Source organism: Sinocyclocheilus grahami, unplaced genomic scaffold (assembly GCF_001515645.1).
Source record: "Sinocyclocheilus grahami isolate Dianchi unplaced genomic scaffold, SAMN03320097.WGS_v1.1 scaffold19.1, whole genome shotgun sequence".
NCBI classification, from domain to species: Eukaryota; Metazoa; Chordata; class Actinopteri; order Cypriniformes; family Cyprinidae; genus Sinocyclocheilus; species Sinocyclocheilus grahami.
This window is the reverse complement of record NW_015505198.1, coordinates 2757648-2780214: the sequence shown is the minus strand read 5'-3', so window position 1 is coordinate 2780214 and position 22567 is coordinate 2757648. Positions and strand designations below refer to the sequence as shown.

The 22567-nt window shown below is 36.3% G+C and overlaps 1 protein-coding gene across 4 annotated transcripts in view; it reads right to left on the bottom strand.

Annotated features, from left to right (window-relative positions):
* Positions 1-3047: 3047 nt before the first annotated feature.
* The window catches only part of rsu1 (Ras suppressor protein 1), a 45853-nt gene continuing 26333 nt past the window's right edge, over positions 3048-22567 (bottom strand). For 3 of the 4 annotated variants that reach the window (XM_016237668.1, XM_016237683.1, XM_016237676.1), the window contains exon 9: positions 3048-4107. In XM_016237668.1, the coding sequence (XP_016093154.1) occupies positions 4005-4107 (103 nt within the window). In that variant the 3' untranslated portion in view covers positions 3048-4004. Of the gene's footprint in view, positions 4108-6740; positions 6811-22567 lie in introns of all 4 variants that reach the window. The other variant, XR_001605123.1, reaches the window with a different exon arrangement.

Here is a 22567-nt window from a genome sequence, read left to right as displayed (position 1 = left end):
TGCACAAAAGACGGGATGAGCTGGATAAAGCTGGATGTCATGAAGATCTGGAGAACTGAGACGCTCTGCGTGAGTGTGAGCGCAGCGCAGGACCCGAGAGAAAAAGAGGGAGGGAGAGATCCAGCGCTGTCTTATAAACGCTAAATCACACATCAGACATCAACACAGGACACAAAAACAGCATTTTAACGCAAATCTAGACTGTTCAAAACACTTTAAATATAACGGGACAAGTTGTCACTGTCTTGAGGGAACCTGGTGATCATGAACATTGATTTGAGATGAATACCTTTTTAAAATATGAAACAGGCCTACTTTCTGAAGTTACCAACCCATGAAATCTATTTCAAGCTACTTATTTGAAACTACTACTAATTATCAACAACATTTAATCAGCAAAACGCATTTATATGTTTAAATAAATACAATATTCTAATCATAATAAAAATAAAAAAAACAATACAATGTAACCAAAAATATCAAAATAACGTTTTGGTCAATCAAGAGTATAAATCAAATATATAACTTGTCATTGTACTGAAGCAAAGGCAAATTATTAAGATATTATAGGCTATGTATGTCACCTTTTTGACTTCTTGTGAGTTTGCCGGTATATATATATATATATATATATATATATTTTATAATTTTTATTTCTATATATTCATTAAATTATTATTATAAACTACTTTTCAGCTTTTAAACAATATTTAATTGAATGTTTATATATTTAAATAAATTACTGTTACTTTTGGGTAATAGAAATTATATTTAATTTTTAAAGTTCATAAATCAAATATATAACCTTTATACGGTATTGTACTATATATATATATATATATATATATAAATAATTCACTTAAGTATGTATATAACACACACACACTTTATGCTTTGTTAAATATTATTTTGAGTGAATTTTAGTTTAGACAGCTTTTAATACATTTGGATTTTTAAATATTTTTATATCATTGAAACGTTTTTTAACTTTTAGATGTGCAACCCAAACTTTTTAATCAAGTTGATGTTCTAGGTCACTGCACAGTGAAAAATTAAGCTATTGAAAATGTTTATTCACGTATCCCTGAGAATGAGCTTTGAAGGTAACGGCGCAACCACTAAACGACACGTATGCCAATAGTATAGACCTGCCAGTGATGCACTGCCACTACAGGATGCAAGAACAAATCATTCATTTAACTCCAATCTGGGAATCGACCACCTTCCAGTTGCACGACTGTGTGCTACTAAACGGTTGAGGTACATCTCTCAAGATTTCAACAGATTAGTTGGTTAGTAACCTCTGTTTCGTGTGATTATCGGTTAGATGGACTGGTTGCACCGTTGGCACCGAATCTGTTGTATTGTCCTGAGTTTTAACGGAGCAAGCTCTCGAACGCTTCCAATTATCTTCAGACAACACAATGGGCCACTATCCATACTGTTTACCCTCAGCGCTTGAAGAAAGTCTAGGTTCAACAGCGTCTCCGGCGACGCCATTTCATTGGTCGGCATGGGACCTGCTCTCCAGAGGAGTTTCCCTGGCCCCATAAATCAAGCGGCAAAAATCAATGACCTCGGTTAGCGAGGGCCGTAATGCCCTTCAGCGTATGAGCTGCATAGAGAGTACGCCACGAGAAATCGTTTTAAACAGGGTGATAAAACAAACTAAACAAACAAAAAAAAGTAATCAAGCCAAGCAAAATCGCTACAAGTCTGTAACTCAAGGAAAAGAAAAAGACATTCAAGGATTCCTCTGAAAGGTCAGTGAGTAATTGTCGGCGCATTGTGATCCATCGCCATTCAGACTCATTTTTAAACTTCAACGTCCCACTTCCTATCGACGCTGGCAGAAGGATGGGACAAGCTCGGGTCGGGATCTAAACAACCGCTTCTCCGCAGAGCAAGAGATTGATCGGCTGAAGACTTTGGGCCGTAATGAATGTCTAACAGTTTGCGGAAAACTTTTACAAACCACACCTCTCACCGTTTGGAATCCAAAGAAAACTTTCGAAAGTGGATGAAGAATCCAGAGGGTCACAAGACAGTTGAAGAGTGGAAGAGGTTCGGTACACGGTGTGGACTTTGCCATGGACAGATGTTCCTGCTGAGCACAAAAGGAAAGTGTATTGGGGCGAACGTGCGCTGGACAGATGTGCCTGCTGAGAGCGTGAACGAAGAGGACAGCGGCGTCTGGACGGGGTAATAATAATGTGAGCAGAATATTAGCAAAGAGAGACAGGAAATCCCATGCGGCTATCATGGACCTTCTACAAACACAAGCACACACCCCATCATCATCCGACTCACAGCATTGAAAGGTCAGCTCCTTTACCCCTGATCTGCTGTCATTGAGGTGGTCTGGACCATGACAGGACCTCCGATGGGAAGATCGTTTTTAGATGTGATGATCCTCTGTAGCTGTTTCAGATCACACCCTGCAAATCAAGCATTCGCTTCAGAACTTTCTTGCAAGGAGCTTCAAAATGTAACTTATCTTCCAAGCACTTAAGACTTCAGATTGGTGGCAATTCCCAAAAATAGAAAATACATGCTTCTAATTTTTAGTCTTCAGTGTCACAGTAAAGACACTTAGAATTTTTTTTTAATAAAATACATACTGTTCTGGAAAAAATGTTTAAATGTATTGAGCTGAAAAAAGTTTTCAACTTTGATAATATTAATTTTTCTTGAGCAGCAAATCAGCATATTAGAATGATTTCTGAAGGATCATGTGACACTGAAGACAGGAGTAATGATGCTGAAAATTCAGCTTTGCATCACAGGAATAAATTACATTTTACAATATATTCAAATATAAAACAGTTATTTTGAATTGTAATATTATTTCACAATATTACCATTTTTACTATAATTTAAATCAAATAAATGCAGCCTTAATGAGTATAATTGCTCGTCTTTCTAACAATTAGAAATAAAAGTCTTATCAACCTGAACCTTTAAACGGAAGTATACATTTTAGAAGATTTTCTTGGTCATTCCAAGTTCTTTCCAACTTACGACTGCTGAAAGAAAAAACTGAATCGTCCAACAAAATGGTGACTTTATTTCAATGTCAAAAATTCAGTACATGGCACACTGCATTGTGTGCACATGATAAAACATAGTGAAATATTACAAATTTAAATGTGATTGCAATGAAATGGTTTGTGACCTTTAAAAATAACAAATAACATCCATAAAAAATAAAACTTCAAATTCAGCCAAGCTTTGCAGAATTAGAAGATGTTAGTGTACGCAACATAAAACTGTAGTGATGGCAGAAATGGCAATATTATTGAATGATTAACCGGTTCAAGAAACTAGTTCTTTACTAATACAACTGTATGTTGTTCTGTAAAAAGTTGCACCGTCATGTTAACTAGAAGTAAGAAACAATGGCCAACCGCTTCAGAGAACACCATCTGTGGTTTGTTGCGATATCTTGTTGACCCTCTCAAATGGCCACCGGGGTGTTTCTGTCTGGAATCTGCTGTGTACCATCTGAAACTCCTGTTTGCAGCATTCATATCTGTCATTAAGAGGCAGAGGAAGCAGTCAGCGGTTTCCCCCCGGAGACTTGACACAATCCTGCTCAGAGTCCACTAAGACCCCAAACTCCTGCTAAATCCCTGTACGGTTACAAAATGCTCGTCACCACCTCCCAAAATTCACCGCTCTCCTCGTCTGGATGGTCGAGTAGGACAAAACTCCTGCCGCCTCTCGAGACACAACAAACACGTTCAGAAAAGCTGATTAGCACCCAACACAGGTCTGACTTGACAGAAGCGGCACTTTGAAGGCAAAAAGGGGCATTGGACAAGAAGGACACTTGGAAAAAATGGCTGGGGCATATCAAGAGTGGAGTCAATTGGAGGTTACATGATTAACGTAATACTGAAGCAATATAAAACATAAGTTCTGAATAAATATCAAATGGAAAGGCACATGCAGTGAGGTTCATCATCTCGAATGGTCGTATCAGCTCTTCGTTGCCCTCTTCGTTACTTGTTCTTGGCCGCCAGCGGCTTGCGGCTGATCTTCTTGGATTTGTCGGCGTTCTTTTTGGGCGCTTCTGGGTTGGCCTGCATGTGTCGCCCGTAAAGACTGCAAAACACAAACAGACATTGTGTGATCACACCTGGCCGCTCGTAGTTTCTGCAAAAGGCTTGAATACAGAGTAGCGAGGAAGAGGAGTTATATTTTTAGTGTTAACCAGCTGAAAGAGGATTAATTGAGTCCAACACACTGACGGGTCCCCCACTGGGACACTGAACTCTCTGTGCTGTCCAACACCCCTCGGCTACAGCTGTGTATGGCACAGAGAGACAATTATCCGCAACCAACCTACACACAGAGCTGAGAAAGAAAGAGAGAGAGGGAACATGTAGGGAGAGCAATTTCCAGTCCAGTGGTCCCTCTCTATTTGAGCAGCACTCAAAAGCTGGGTTCAGTGATACGAGGGAAAAGACAAAGAAAGAGAGAGAGAGAGTAAGGAAGAGACTTAAAGTGAATGAGAGTGACCATGTGTATTATGGAGGCAGGATTCATTGGCTCTGTACCAAAACCTTGTGAGCTGCTTTGCTATACACATACATAGGCAGCACTCTAAAATGAATCGGATTCAGAACACTTTACCAAAGTCTCTTAGGTCAATTTACGTAGTAGGCATCTTGGTAACATCGCTTGGCGGCTACTTTCTAGGCATACTGTACTTGTTCCTATCAACTTGATTTGAGAAAGGGCAATACAACAACAATAACAATAAACATTCTGCCCCTCTTTCTCAAAAAAAAAAATTAAAGAAAAAAATAAATCGAAATCAGGCTACAAACTATCAAATGGTCTGGCTCCTTTAACTGAAAGCTGGACATTACAAACAGCTTTTCTTCCCTGTTGTAATTGTGACACAAAAATTATGAGATAAAAACAATGAGATAAAAATATGAAATTATGAGATAGTGAGATAAAAAAAAAACAAATTAAGAGATTACAATGAGATAAAAAAGTAAAAATTATGAGATAAAATCAGGCTACAAAATATATATTAAAAAAATTACACGAAAGACAGACATTACAACTAGCTTTTCTTCCCTGACTTTTTTTTCTTCTGTGGAACACGAAACAAGATATTTTGTTTCTATGTTTTATAATTACAATTAAAGTCAATGGTATGGAAGCTCATTTCTGCCACATCAGAAAAAAAATCATGCTTTGTTAAACCATAAAAATTATGAGATACTAACTCATAATTATGAGAAAAAAGTCAGAATTATGTGTAAATTATGAGATTACATATTATTATGTTATTATGGCATAAAGAGTCAAAATTATGAGAAAGTGAGATAAAAAGACTAAATTATGAGACGAGATAAAAAGATGAAATTATGAGATAAAAAGTCAGAATTTTAAGAAAAGTCCAAATAATGAGATAAAATCAGGCTACAAAATCGATAAAAAAATAATTGGCTCTTTTAACTGAAAGCCGGACATTACAACTAGCTGTGCTTCCCTGACTTTCTTCTGTGAAATATGAAACAAGATATTTTGTCTCTATGTTTTATAATTACAATTAAAGTCAATGGTATGGAAGCTCATTTTTGCCACATCAGAAAAAAATGCTTTGGTAAACCATAATGGTTTATGAAAAATTAAAAAAATTATGAGATACCAAATCATAATTATGAGATAAAGAATCAAAATTATGAGATAAAAATTATGAGATAAAAAGTAAATATTATGAGATAAAAATAATTATCATAATTGTGTAAATTATGAGATTACATAGTCATAATTTTGACTCTTTATGCCATAATCACAATATGTAATCTCATAATTTACACAACTATGAAAATTATTTTTACATTTACATTGTCATTTTGCCGACGCTTTTATCCAAAGCGACTTACAATTGGGGAATACATAAAGCGATTCTTCTTAAAGAGGCAAAGAGACACAGGAAGTGCTTGAAATACCAAGTTTTAGGCATTGTTCAAATAAGTACAAGCTAGAAAAGGGAAGGAATAAATAAAGAGAATTTTTTTTTTTTTTAAGATGAAGTCAAGTAGCATTTAAAGAGATGAGTTTTCAGCTGTCGCTTGAAAATTGTCAGGGATTCAGCATTCCGGATAGGGGTGGGAAGATCATTCCACCAGCCAGGAACGGTGAACGAGAATGTTCTGGAAAGTGATTTTGAGCCTCTCTGTGATGATACCACAAGGCGTCGCTCACTAGCGGATCTCAGACTTCTGGAGGGGATGTAGATTCGTAGTAGTGAGTGGAAGTAGGCGGGTGCTGAGCCTGTGGCTGTTCTATATGCAAGCATCAATGTCTTGAACTTGATGCAAGCCTCAACCGGCAGCCAGTGCAAGGAGATAAAGAGAGGTATAACATGGGCTCTTTTGGGCTCATTGAAGACCTGTCGTGACCTGCTGCATTCTGAATCATTTGTAGAGGTTTGATTGTGCTTGATGGAAGTCCAGTCAGAAGAGCATTGCAGTAGTCCAGCCTAGAGATGACAATAGTTTTTATCTCATAATATTGATTTTTATCTCATAATTTTGATGTCATTATTTTGACTCTTTATGTCATAATTACATCAAAGTTATGAGATAAAATCAATTAGATTAAAAAAACTAATTATGAGATAAAAAGATTAAATTATGGCATAAGTCAAAATTATGAGATAAAATCAGGCTAGAAACTCTATTTAACTGAAAGGTGAGGTTTTGAGTCCTTACAGTGGGCCTGAACTGGAAACTGTGACTGACTTTTCTTCCCTGTTGTCTTCCCTGTATTGCTTTCTTTCTTCTGTGGAACACAAAATAAGATACTTTGTTTCAGTGTTTTTTGTCCATACAAATCGTCAGTCTACAATTAAGGTATGGAAGCCCATTTCTGGATATGGTCATCACTGCAGAACACAAGATCCAGGGAGCATGGTGGGATCCAGATCCAACTTCTCCCACCTTACATATACCTAAACCGTCTCCACCCTCTGATCCCTAAACTCACCCATCTCCACCCCCTAGATGTGGATCCAACCATGCCCCCCTGGATCTTGTGTTCTGAAGTGAGGGGCTACTGCATTTCTGCCAAATAAGAAAAAGAAAATCATACTTTGGTAAATCATAATTATGATAAACTAGAAGTTCTAAGTTCTAAAAAGTCAAATTTATGAGATAAAAAAATATTATGACAAGTCAAAAATTATGAGAAGTCATAATTGGGACAAAATGTTGACTTATGTCATAATTGAAATTTTTATTGTGTCACAATTTGAATAGTTAGTTATAATTATTATAATTACTTTCCATGTCATAATTTCACAGTTTCAACTTTATCATAATTTAGTGACTTAGTATCTCTCTGGAAATGGACTTCCATAGTATGGGCTCCAGCATTCTTCAAAACTATCCCGCCGCTTTGGAACAACATTGGGGTGAGTAAAAGGATATCAGAATTTTCGGTGAAGTATTCCCTTAAAAATGCTGTCTATGTAGGCAGCTCACTAGGTTTCGGTATACAGCCTTCATCTTTACAGCCATCCTGACCGCTGCTTCCATTACCTCATTAATACTTATCCCTGATTGGATGTTGACATAGCGGCTGGTGATTGCAGAGTTAGCAGCTCTACACCTAGCATGCCTGGACCATAACTATGACATTCCCAAGTGTAATTAAAGAATACTATTTGAGGGAGAATTCTAATTGCAGTGCACTGAAATGTCAAGCGGCAGCTCAGATTCATGACTAAAGTTCATATCAAATATTTACAAAGGACCACACAAGGATCAGGCTGAGAGAGCAGTCGTTCTCAACCCAGCTCTCAGCTCTCAGAGTCACTTTAATTGCATCGTAAGAGGAAGACACTAAATATTCTTTCTGTAAGCAACTGCTTTATGCAAACTGACCTACAGTACACTTATTACTTATAACATCTTTGACGTCAGAAGGATTGCTCTTTACAGAGTTTGAACCTACAACCTTTCAGCAACAAACTCAGATCTTCAACCAATTTGCCACAATCCAATAACAGAGCGCAGCAGTTTTGCAAAATGAAAACCTTCGCATACTAATTATGATCTGTTTTTTCTTCTTTAGTTTTGCGACTTGCTGGGCAGACAGGCTGAGCGCTTCTCTCATCAACGAGTCAGTCAGACTCTCTCGTTCATTCTGTCGCTCTGTATCTCTCAGAAGCACTAAGCTGCCGGCCCGTCTGTGTGGTCCTGTCTGAGGTTCTTCCCTTGGGGCCCGGAGGTTCCCATTCTTTCTCGCCTCTTCTGGAGCTGCCCAGCCAGGCGCAGAGGCAAGAGCCCAGCAGGGAGGCACTACTCAAGCCCCTACGGACTCCCAGAATACAGAAATATCAGAATCCTCCACTACTGATTTTTATCTAACACATGCAAAAAAACAAAAAAAAAACACTTCACATACAAAAAAACTGCACTGTTCACAAAAATTTGCACTGACTGTGAGGTGTGTGCATGTGCTGGTTTGTAAAGCATGTGTTCATATGTTTAATTCAGTGTTTGGTGATCGAGATATATGGAATGTGAAACCAAGAGGGTTTCACTTACAGGAAAAAGAGAAAGAGACTACTGCAAAAAAGAAAAAGACAACAATATTAACCATCCAGAATGTTTGACAGGAACAATACACATTAATTAGCACATCGAATTAAAACAAATGTGCCAGATTAAGCCAAGATGGCTGATTTTCATCTGCTGTCCCATAATGATGCCATTGTATTGCTGATGGTGTGGAATATATTTAGTAATAAATTAAAATACAAATAAAGTAAAATAATAAAGTAGAAAAATACACAAAAAATAAAATGAATTAAAATAAACAAATAAAATACAATAAATGTTTCATAAAAATAAGACAAAAAATGAATTAAATACTAAATACAATAAAAATACAAATAAATAAAATAAAATAAAAACAAGCTAAAATAAAAAATACAAAACATAAATAAATATATATATATTTATATATATATATATATATATATATATAATAAAATAATGTAAAAACTGAAAAAAGAGAAAAAATAAACTACAGTAAAATATCAAATTAAAAAGCACTAAATAAAAGATACTAAAATAAAAGACGCAACAAAATACTATAATTTTTTTTTTCAATAATTCACATAATTGTCCTTGTAAAGAGACTGGACGATAATGGGCTTTCATAAACATAAATAAATCTACATTCAAAATATGTATACAAAAAAACAAACATTTCATTTGATGTATTTTTGTTCTTTTTGCCACTTTAATTGATATGATGTAAAGACAGGAAATGATAAGCAAAATAATTGGAAACACTAATCAAACTTGTGGTGACTTAACTCAGTGTGTCACAGTGCATTAAATATTAGCCTATGGCGCCAGTGTAAACATGTTAAACTTTTTCTTTTAATTATTTAATCAAGTATCTCAATTAAACATCTGTAACTGTCTGAACCAGACAAAAGGGTAATTTAAAGATCAGGTGTTTACTTTTTTTATTTTCATGATATGATCACGCTTGCAGAAGGATGTTGAGAGGATGTTAGTGAGCTCATATGTCCATGTAAGAAAGCTGTGTATGTATGTGCGCAGACTGCGAGCTGTTTCTGAGCTGACTGAAGGAATCAGTGTTGACAGATGCACGTAGATGTTTGCGCTAGTGTCAGGGCTAAATTGGGCTGTTTTACAGGAGGCTGATATGCAGGGGGGTGTGAGCTGAATCTGAAAGCCGTTCTCTCTCTGTCAGTGTCCCGCAGCCTTGACGGACCCTCTGGCAGGAAGACAACGCTGAGAGAAACTCCCAACGCATCTAACACAATGTCTAAAAGTCAACCCGTGAAGGTTTCGTAATGCTGTCATCAAATGACCAAAGACCATGTTAGAATCCTGTCCAACATACAAACTTATCCCTGATCAACTACTGTCTGAATCCTTTTTAAATAACTTATTCTGATCCCTGAACAAATCATTATTTTCAATGATCAAACTGATTTGCAAGTATTTAAAAATCACTCAATTGTAAAGAACTTTTTTTTCAAAAACACATTTGATGTAATTTCCATAAGCTAATCAAAAACAATGATAAACATAATAAAACATTTCTCTAGAATACTTGATTCTGACTGGTCAACAGCATGATTCTATGGTCGAATATTTTTGTACGTTGATGTTTTTGTACATTGACCGCTAAACTGAATAATTGAATCAGGGAAATAATTTCCAAACTATCTTTGCTAACTTGTCTCGTCTCACTCTGCAGATTAATATATCATAATTTTATCTCAAATCAATAAAAAATATAATTTTTATTAAAAATATTAATCTTATTTATCTGGAAAGGAGCAATGTAAGTGGGACAATGAACTGTCCACTATGAATATAATTCCTTTTTGAGTAATTTTGTCAAATGTTTTGTTTTGTGAAAACAACCAGCTGTACAATATGAAAGCCATTTTCAATCAGATGTATTTTATGACAAAAATTAAAGGTAAAATGCAGTCCAACGAACTCTGAACACTTCTGAGTAAGTGATTCAAATGAATCAGTGAATCAAAATTAATAATTCAAATGAAGAAAAATATATACGGTAATATATATATATTTATTAGGGATGCACCGAATTTTTGGCAGTTTTTTGGAAATTTTGGCATTTTCGGTATTCGGCCGAAAGAGAAAAACTGCTGAAAATATACATATAATAACAATATATACGGCGCGCCCCGCCCGGCTGTGTTCAGCACGCAGATTTCACTCTCCTCGTCACTGCGCGGTTTGACACGCCGCTCAATATTCCGCTCTATGAATGTGCGTTCATATTGGAATCATCTTAATATGACAGAGAAAGTAGGACATGAGAGCTTGAGTATTATAACTGATACATCAGCTGGAGAAAGAACATAATGCTGTTGCCTGATAAATGCAGAGTTAATTTTTATTAAAAATATTAATCTTATTTATCTGGAAAGGAGCAATGTAAGTGGGACAATGAACTGTCCACTATGAATATAATTCCTTTTTGAGTAATTTTGTCAAATGTTTTGTTTTGTGAAAACAACCAGCTGTACAATATGAAAGCCATTTTCAATCAGATGTATTTTATGACAAAAATTAAAGGTAAAATGCAGTCCAACGAACTCTGAACACTTCTGAGTTAAGTGATTCAAATGAATCAGTGAATCAAAATTAATAATTCAAATGAAGAAAAATATATACGGTAATATATATATATTTATTAGGGATGCACCAAATTTTTGGCAGTTTTTTGGAAATTTTGGCATTTTCGGTATTCGGCCGAAAGAGAAAAACTGCTGAAAATATACATATAATAACAATATATACGGCGCGCCCCGCCCGGCTGTGTTCAGCACGCAGATTTCACTCTCCTCGTCACTGCGCGGTTTGACGCGCCGCTCTATGAATGTGCGTTCATATTGGAATCATCTTAATATGACAGAGAAAGTAGGACATGAGAGCTTGAGTATTATAACTGATACATCAGCTGGAGAAAGAACATAAAGCTGTTGCCTGATAAATGCAGAGTTAATGTTACAATTACACATCTTTAAAAGGGAAACTGTCACATGAATCTGTGATTTGACTCTTTATATATTCATATAACTGCATACCTTCAAACCTGTAGTCTGGAAATGATGGGAAAATCTTGCCCTGGTCTGTGAAACCATGTTACCACAGCAGCACTGCAGTGCTGAGCGGCTACAGAGTAAACACAAAGATTTATCCCCCATTTATCTGCTTTCCTCATCATTTACAGCCAATTAAAAGTGGACCGGGACAGCAAAATCTACAGAAGCTGCTCCCCGACGCTGCCAGAGATGGTCTTTTTCCTGAGTGCTCCAGTTCCACATGGGATAATTAATCTCAGTTACAGTCAAGAGTGTCTAACACAGTCAGGGCGGCCGATCATAAGTGTGTGTGTCAGAGATGGTGTGCTTCCGCACAGTGGCTTCCAAAGCATGTTCAGGTGTGTCAGAGGTGAGAGGGAATGAACTATTGATAAATGTGCGGACTTGTGGATCATTGATCGGTCATTGAGGTTGGAGGTAATTTGTAAATGATGCTCCAGCTGCTATTGCATTATAGGAGATCTGAGATGGTAGAGAATGAGATCACTTAAATGAGCCTCAGACTCATTGATTTCAAAACAGCTGTGACAAACAGGATCTAAATAAAATTATTTAAAAATATATATATATATAATATGTAACATAATATACAACAACATAATATGTAAAATATATAAATTATGTAAATATATAATATATAACATATCAAATTAGATCCATTCAAATGAGATGTATAAAATATAAATGATATAAAAACTTATATACATTTTTATAAATTATATAAAAATTATAACATAACTTATAAAATAAAAAACTATATCATATATTATAATATATAATATATTTTAGAAACAAATCTAAAATTAGATAATTATGTATGATATTCTTAATTTTTTTATATATACATGTATCTAAAATAATATATAATGCATAATAAATAAATATATAGGATATATTGTTTGAGAAAAAAAATCTAAAATATTATATAATTACGTATTATATACATATATATATATATATACACACACACACATATATATACATACATATATACAATAGTGTGTAAAGTGTAAAATATATACATAACTAATAAATACATAAGTACATGTAACATAACATATATCTAAAATACTATACAATAAATACTTATACATATTTAGAAAATTATATATAAATATTATATAAAAATATACTATGTGTGTGTGTGTTTTTGTGATTTATGAGGACACAAATTTGTATAATGACATGGATGACATAGGTATTACAATGAGAAGGTGATTTATGAGGACATTTTGAGTGTCCCCATAATTCAAAAGGCTTATAAATCACTCAGAATGAGTTTTTTTGAAAATCTAAAAATGCACAAAGTTTCCTGTAAGGGGTAGGTTTAGGGGTAGGGTTGGTGTAGGGCAATAGAAAATACAGTTTGTACAGTATAAAAACCATTACGCCTATGGAATGTCCCCACAATTCACAAAAACAAACCTGTGTCTGTGAGTGTGTGTGTGTGTTTGTGTTTGTGTGAGAGATTACAATAAAACCCGATAATTACACATTCACACAGTTTAAACGAACGGATATCAAAACAAAACAAATCAAACTTTCCCAGTTAAATGAACAAACCGATTCACTCAAAAGAATCAGACTTTTAGATTATTTTTCCCAACATTTCTTTATTTACTTTCCAACACTGACACTTTGCAACTGAAGAGAAGGGTTATGGGAGATTGTATTTATAGAAAAGTGCAAGAAAAAGTACTTTTAAAGCATGTAGGGAGAGAGAGACAGAGAAAAAGGATGAGGAAGCATATCAGCAGCACACGACAGATCGTTTCTTCTACCCTTAACTACTGTTTAACACACAGCTAAACTTCTTTCAGCGCAAATACACAATCACTACACTCATCTCAGTATAAAACACTATCCATGCTGACAGGCCCAACGGAAATCCATGCACCAGCTAAATGAGAGTAAATGACAATAATGAAGACAGATGGTGAACAGGCGGCAGAGCGGCTCATAACTGATCTCTCCCCTGACGCCCCCATTATCAACAAGATCTGCAGGACCGAGCAGCCACATTACTGCACAAGACACGAGACAGCCAATCACAGCAGGCTTTACCACCACTTTTGTACCCTGTTTGTACATGTACAGTCATGCTACACTGGATCATCTACAAGATTAATGTTTTATGAATCATTCATTGTTCGGCGTTGAGGTTACCCAGCACTGTCTGTGCCGGGGTGAACAGTAAGCAGAAGGCTGTGCTGAGTTTGGGCTGTTAACGTGGCCTTTTATTGATAAAATCTAGCAGGAGTTCCTGTCTGTGAGCCCAAACTAATGAGGAGTGATGGAACTGCGCTCAACCTTTAAAACCTCCAGAACCTAGAAATGAAGAACACAAATACAGACTAGAATGCACAACAAACACACACACACACACACACACACACACAGACTGAACTATACTCTTACAGTTAGTCAAGCCACTGTTGATTTCTTGTAGGCTTCACAACCTGACTGAATAAAACAAGCTTCATAGTAATTCACCGTTTGTGTAATGGTTCTATTAACCGTTAATATGTATATGTAGGTCCACATTTGATCGCTCCAGACACATCATGGTACAATTCAATTCAACTTTATTTCCAGACTCAAGGTCCATCAGCAAGAAACACACAATACAAACCAAAACAATACACATTAAAAAAGACAGTTATACCAATACTTCCTCATAGAGGACTGATATCGCACTTCAGTAAGCCTAGGATTTGACAACAACATTATAATATTATTATGTGAATCGTCCAGTCAACAAATACATTTATATATCAAATTTCTCATTAAAGCAGGGAATGACTGTACTCTTGCCTTACAGAATAAATCACTTGCACTGCTCCATCTTGGTTTTTTCAGCAGGATCCTCATACAGTCATTGTACGCAACCTGAAGCTTACATAGGCTCTCTTTCTTAAACTTACCCCAAAGAGGAGCAGTATAAAAAGAAGTACAATATGCTCTAAAAAGGTTTATCTTTACCTGATCTGAACACACATACAATTTTCTCACCAACATATTTGCTTGAGCATATACTTTAACATACGACGTTGTCTATACATATCATCATCATCACTCATTTCATTATTAATGATATGACCTAAATATTTTGCTGTAGTACATACATTTAAAACTTGCCCTGATAAATAAAAATCTGGGAAATTCAAATGTCTATGTTTTTTGGTTCTACATATCATAGCAGCACTCTTTTTTACGGTGACGCATTGCTGCCGCACACATTTTATTTTTTCCGATTAATCTCCAATCTGTCTACAATATAGTGCTATCCAATAACTGCTCTGACCCATGACTCCTTTAGGCTATGCTCAGATCAAAACTGGGCTTCATATTTCTTTATTTTAATGACTGAAGTATGTTTTATCAACAAATCGAAATACGAAAAAAAGAAATAAAGAGATTTTCTAATAGGTTAATAATAATAATTATTATTATTATTATTTCGTTCTGTTTGGCAAACGAAAATTAGATTTTTTTTTGTATTTTTTGTTCGTGGGTTAAAAAATGAGCTTGCTATTTGTCCTAAATACATTACATTTCTAAATACATTTAAAACAGTGTATTTCAATAATTTCAGCAGCGTGCAGATCCTGGTTTCTGTCAGACTGTAGCTACAGGAGCGCGTGCAGTGCTTAGCGCGCTCACATAATGTACCATACAGCCTATCTATAATAACGGAAAACATCTCGTTTTAACGAGAAAAGATGTCGTTTTAACGAGAAAACATCTCGTTTTAACGAGAAAAGATGTCGTTTTAATGAGAAAACATCTCGTTATTACGAGAAAAGATGTCGTTAAAACGACATAATTGAGTGGAAAAAATAACATGTGTGCGGCAGCAATGAGTCACCGTACTTTTTTGTATTGTATTGCACATCATATCTAATCCCATAATCAGAACATATTAAGCAACTGCTGAAAACCAACACTACTTGGGGAAAAAACAACTAGATTATCCGCATATATATAGTGATTGACTGTGGTATTACCAAGCATACATCCAGTCCTACAGTCACTTAATTCTTCTGACAATTAATTCATATAGACATTAAAAAGAGCTGGTGAAAGTAAACCTCCTTGCTGCACTCCATTACTTACTCTAAATGAATTTGAGACACAATAACCCCACTTTATCTGCATACTTTGATTAGTGTACCAATATGTGTGTGGCCCTGGACCACAAAACCAGTCTTAAGTCGCTGGGGTATATTTGTAACAATAGCCAAAAATACATTGTATGTGTCAAAATTATAGATTTTTCTTTTATGCCAAAAATCATTAGGATATTAAGTAAAGATCATGTTCCATGAAGATATTTTGTATATTTCCTACTGTAAATTTATTAAAACTTAATTTTTGATTAGTGCTAAGAACTTCATTTGGACAACTTTAAAGGCGATTTTCTCAATATTTAGATTTTTTTTTGCACCCTCAGATTCCAGATAATAGTTGTATCTCGACCAAATGTTGTCCTATCATAACAAACCATACATCAATGGACAGCTTATTTATTCAGCTTTCAGACGATGTATAAATCTCAGTTTCGAAAAATTGACCCTTGTGATTGGTTTTGTGGTCCAGGGTCACATATGTCAAAATTCTTAATATGCTATTAGGTACGCCACTTTGTCTTAGTTTACTGAACAACTTTTGATGATTAACTCCATTGAAAGCTTTAGAAGCATCAATAAAGCAGATTATAACAGTGGAATTTTGTCCTTTATACAGTTCTACTACTTCCTTCAGAGCATATATGCACAAATCAGTACAGTCATGGCCAAAAGTTTTTGCAAAGTCTGCTGCTTAAGCTGTTGTAGTGTTCATTCACATTGTTTCTAGATTATTGTGTAGAGTGATCAGATGCATTTTAAATAATTGCTAAAAGCTTAATTGGCCAAAAAATTTACAAAAAAAAAAACTAATTTCACTGTCTGACACAAAATGACCAGTTAACATTAATTAACTAATCATATCCGCAGCACATGTGAAAGTGTGACTGAGTACTAGTCAGGTAAAATCACTATCATACTAAATAGATTGCAAGAGCAGACTGATTGCTATAAAAGGAAGGAAGAAGCGCTTCCAATCACTATGCTCTTGTTTGCAATGGTTTCCTCCAAAGAAACACGTGAAGCCATCATCGCTTTGCATCAAAATGGCCACACATGCAAGGAAATTACTACAAAAAATATTGCACCCGAAAGAACCATTTACCGGATCATCAAGAACTTCAAGGAGAGAGGTTTGACTGCAGCGAAGAAGTCTTCAGGACGTCCCAGAGTGTCTAGCGAGCGCCAGGACCGTCTCCTCCTGAGGAGTCAGCTATGGAATCGTGTCACCACCAGTGCAGAGCTTGCTCAGGAATGGTAGCAGGTTGGTGTGAGAGCATCTGCACGCACAGTGAGGCCAAGACTTTCAGACAATGGCCTGGTGTCAAGAAGGGCCTCAAAGAAGCCACTTCTCTCCAAGAAAAACGTCAAGGACAGACTGAAATTCTGCAGGAAGTACAAGGATTGGACAGCAGAAGACTGGTGCAAAGTTATTTTCTCTGATGAAGCTCCCTTCCGACCATAGGCGGAGGGTGAACCAACTCCAGGGTAAGGCTAAAAGCAGCCAAATGTATTAAACATCATAAACCCGTCTTTTTAGGCAAGAAAATATGGGTGTCATGTAGGCTAATAAAAAATGTTTAATGGGACTGAATTTGTATTTAACGTGATTACAATTGAATAAAAACATTAGAAATTGATAATTATAAAGTTTCCTTTCCATGGCTATTTAAACAGCGAATAAATTATATAGGCTATAGAAAGTGACATTATCACTAACTTTGATCTATCCCGAGTTTAAGCACTCTCAAAAAAACAAAAATACTGTTATAATCACTGAAGCTGTATACACTGTGAAATTAATCTCTTATTTACATTGTACATACATCTGCGCTTTGTTGTTTATGATGAATTCAGTCAGAGAATGCGCACGCACTCAACAAAATGTTTCAGCGATGACTCAACTGAATGCCTCTGATTGGCCATTGCATTCCTAAGCTCAACAGAATTGTGTGTGATTGGTTAAAATGTGCAACACTTTAAAGGGGTCATATGATGTTGCTAAAAAAACATTTTGTGTATTTGGTGTAATGAATGTGTTTATGCGGTTTAAGGTAAAAAAAACCACATTTTCCACATACTGTACATTATTGTTTCTCCTCTATGCCCCGCCTTTCTGAAACGCGTTGATTTTTACAAAGCTCATTGGTTTGAAAAGCGAGGTGTGCTCTGATTGGCCAGCTATCCAGTGCATTGTGATTGGCCGAATACCTCAAGCGTGTGACGGAAATGTTACACCCCTTACAATATTGTGATGCCGAGTCCTGGCCGGAGCGACGAGACAAAAACATTAAAACCCATTATAAACTAGGCATTTATTGCATCCAGTGGGGACATAATTACGGATTATAATGACTTATACTGTCTTTTTACGTGTTGCATCGCGCCGCGTAAACATAAAACCATGTCTGCATTTGTGATCGGAGAAATGACAAACAACAAGCGCTACTCTAAACTGCTCAAAACTCACGTTTGAATCGTCAGTGGCAAATTCTTTAAATATAAAAAACTTACTTACAGTCTGTGAGTAAGAACAGCCGGCAGACCTAGAGTGAGGAACGGCCGGCGGGCTAGAGTGAGTGGCGGCCTAGAGTGAGCGGGCGGGCTTGAGAACTAACACTCCAAAGAGAAAGGAAAAATGTTAAATCGCATCATATGACCCCTTTAAAAACGCCTAAAATGAAATACGGTGCAATATCAGATCTTAATTTAATGCCACAATTGACACTTGTCTATTAATGTTCACTTTGTTAGCAAGAGACACAACAATTCTGCATAGATGAGTGGACCAAAATTCCTCCACAGTGCTGTAACAGACTTGCAAACGCTTGATTGCAGTTGTTGCTGTTAAGGGTGGCCCAACTAGTTATTAGGTTTAGAGGCAAACACTTTTTCACACAGGGCCATGGAGTTTTGGATTTTGTTTTCCCTTAATAATAAAAACCTTCATTTAAAAACTGCATGTTGTGTTCACTTGTGTTATCTTTTACTAATATTTAAATTTGTTTGATGATCTGAAACATTAAAGTGTGACAAACATGCAAAAAAATAAGAAATCAGGAAGGGGGCCAACACTTTTTCACACCACTGTATTTAATTTGTTTGTACAGGGGCATTTTTTTCCAATTTAGTGCCATTTTTGCCCCATGTCCCCATGGCCAGGGCAGGGGAAGGCTAAGCTAATAGCGACTTCTTCCAACGATCCATGAGCAATTTGGTGATGATCCGTGCATTTTCCAGCATGATGGAGCACCATGTCACAAAGCAAGAGTGATAAAGAAGTGGCTCGAAGATCATTACATTAAAATTTTGGTTCCGTGGCCAGGCAACTTCCCGGACCTCAATCCCATAGAGAATCTGTGGTCAGTCCTCAAAAGGCGAGTGGACAAGCAGAAGCCCACAAATTGTGATCAACTCCGAGAACTAATAAGGCAAGAATGGATCGCCATCAGTCAGGATTTGGCCCAGAATCTAATATCCAGCATGCCAGAGCGAATTGCAGAGGTTATGAAGAACAAGGGTCAACACTGTAAATATTGACTTCTTATATATTTTTTGCCAATAAAAGCCTAAAAAACTTATGATAAAACTTATGATACACAACATTGCACAGCCTCTGGCTGTAAAAACCACGAGATTCAAATTCCTGAAGAAATGGCATAATCTTTCACAGGTGAGAATGTGTTGGTTTGTGTTTTATATGTATTTACTCAACATTACAGGCTTTTAAACTACAGTAACGCACATCTCACAACCTGCTCTTGAGTATTCAGAGACCGGCTATGACTGTTCCAACATGGTGAATGGTTTATGTATAGCCCATTGAAACAGCCGCTAATGAGGCATCTATGTATACATCTATGTCGGGATTGCCAGGTCTGCCAAACAGAACCAGCCCAATTGCTATTCAAAACTAACTCGCAGCAACAGTGTAAAAGTAGCCCAATTCCACTATAAAACTGAGGACTTTGCAACACGTACAGTGGGGAAAATATTTATATCATCCCTTGCTGATTTTGTAAGTTTGCCCACTTACAAAGAAATGAAGGGTCTGCCATTTTTATGGTAGGTTTATTTTAACGGATAGACACAGAATATCAACCAAAAGGTCCAGAAAAAACACATTATATAAAGGTTAGAAATTTATTTGCATTTCAGTGAATGAAATAAGTATTTGATCCCCAACCAACCAGCAAGAATTCTGGCTCCCACGGATTGGTTATGTGCCCATGTGGAACACAGATTAGTCCTGCCACTTTAAGAAGTTACTCCTAATGTCAGCTCGTTAGGTGTATAAGACACCTGTCCACACAATCTGTATATTTCATTCCAACCTCTCCCACCACCATGGGCAAGACCAAAGAGCTGTCAAAGGATGTCAGAGACAAGATTGTAGATCTGCACAAGGCTTGAGTGGGCTACAAGGCCATCAGCAAGAAGCTTGGTGAGAAGGAGAAAACTGTTGGTGCGATTATTCGGAAATGGAAGAAATACAAAACAACCATCAATCGGCCTTGGTCTGGAGCTCCGTGCAAGATCTTGCTTCATGGGGTAAGGATGATCATGAGAAAGGTGAGGGATCAGCCCCGAACTACACGGGAGGAGCTTGTTAATGAACTTAAGGCAGTTGGGACCACAGTCACCAAGCAAAACATTGGTAACACAATATGCCGCAATAGGCTGAAATCCTGCAGCGCCCGCAAGGTCCCCCTGCTCAAGAAGGCACATGTACAGGCCCGTTTTAAGTTTGCCAAAGAACATCTAAATGATTCAGAGAAGGCTTGGGAGAAAGTGCTGTGGTCAGATGAGACCAAAATTGAGCTCTTTGGCATTAACTCGACTCGCCGTTTTTGGAGGGAGAGAAATGCTGACTATGCCCCCAAGAACACCATCTCTAAAATCAAGCACAATAGATACTACCAAACAAGAACACTCCCTGTCTCATTTGTCTGTAAAGTACTTTTTACACAATAAATAAACCAGTTCTAGTAATAAAATGTAATACAAATGAACATATGAGCCTAGTTTCGCATATCATTTTGGGCTCACAAACACAACACAAAGAGAAGAAGGACCACCAAGAGTCATTACGTCTAGCTGATCCAGATTTACAAGAGTGGTCACCTGCTGACACTTTCCCCATTTAAACTGCACAACTGTAAGGGGCATTATGGTAAACCTGGTGTCAGTTCTATTGCAGCAGGGCTCGGACTGAGGAAGCAGCAATGCATGAATATAATTAGAAAGAATATGGAAAGGAAAGAGTCCGTCTGTGGAAATATGCAGTATTTAACTCACAGAAACTCACTGCATTAGTGTTCAGAACATATAGAGCACACAAAAAATACTTCCCACTTCCCCTGGAGTAGCTTAGGGCTAAAGAAATGGTTCATGCATGAACTGAAAATCCTTGTTAACTCACCATCATGTCATTCTAAACTCATAGAACTTTTCCAAATTCAAACTAATTGCAACTGAGATTTGGAAGCAACGACGGTCTGGAAGCATTTCAGTGCACAACTATTTAAATGCTCGCCTGTTTCTCACACAAAGCTAATGCAATGTGTCAAACAGATCACTATTTGGTGATTTTTTTGCTTCTGGTCATCTTCATAAAATTTTTAATTCATTGAGAAGAAACGGATCAGAAACTAGAGAATCAACAGCTTTAGACAAAAACAAATACAAGAAGTCACTGTGCGTTAGTGAAACTGTAGAAAATCAAGTGGCTTCATGGTTTGCATAGACAGTAACCCATATAATCAGTCCATCTCGAGAGTATTTCAGAGTTGTTATATCTAATAAGCTTTAATCCTGTTATGCTAACAGATCTTTTACATCACATTAGTGGCACTATGCTGTCATGTTCTCCATTTATACTCGAAGTAAATTATCAGCGCTCTCAGCAGAGTATATCTCATCAATAAAATTACTGACGAAAAAGTTAGCAGATGAAGAGTTTTTTTTGGATATATCAATGTTAACAAAGCTATTCTAAATTTTTTTTGTTAAATGAAATCAAGCTGAAAAAAATATAAACATTAGATGAAAAACTTGCCTGAAATATTTGAAGTACTAAAATTACTAAAATAAACTGATAAAAAAATAAATTTATATAAATAAATCTAAATAGACATGTGACAGATACCGGAAGTGAGAGAAAAGTGTTTATTACGTTTGAAATATGGATATTTTTCTTACAAAAATGCATAGATTCACTACAGAAGGACTTTATTCACCCCCTGGAGCCATGTGAGGCACGTTTTATTATGAATGCGCACTCTTTATTTGACGACTTGTGGACTGTTCAACTGCAACACCCACGGACTGCAATGATAGAACTTGGAATAGCCAGGACAATTTTTTTATATAACTCCGACTGGATTCGTCTGAAAGAAGAAAGTCATATACACCTAGGATGCTTCGAGGGTGAGTAAAACACAAGCCAATTTTCATTTTTGGGTGAACTAATCCTTTAATGCGCTGTTATTGTAAAAATGTGACACACTATCCTAAACAGTATCAAAAACACAGAAACTTTTTCTTTTTCAAAGAAAAAGTTTCTTCCAGAAAACATCTTATGCACTCTTAAAAAATAAAGGTGCTTAAAAGGTTCTTCACAGTGATGCCATAGAACCATTCTTGGTTCCACAAAGAACAATTCAGTCAAAGGTTATTTAAATAACCATCTCTTTCTTTCCTTTTTATAATCTGAAGAACCTTGCCACAAAGAACCTTTTCTGAAACAGAAAGGTTCTTCAGATGTTAAAGGTTCTTTATG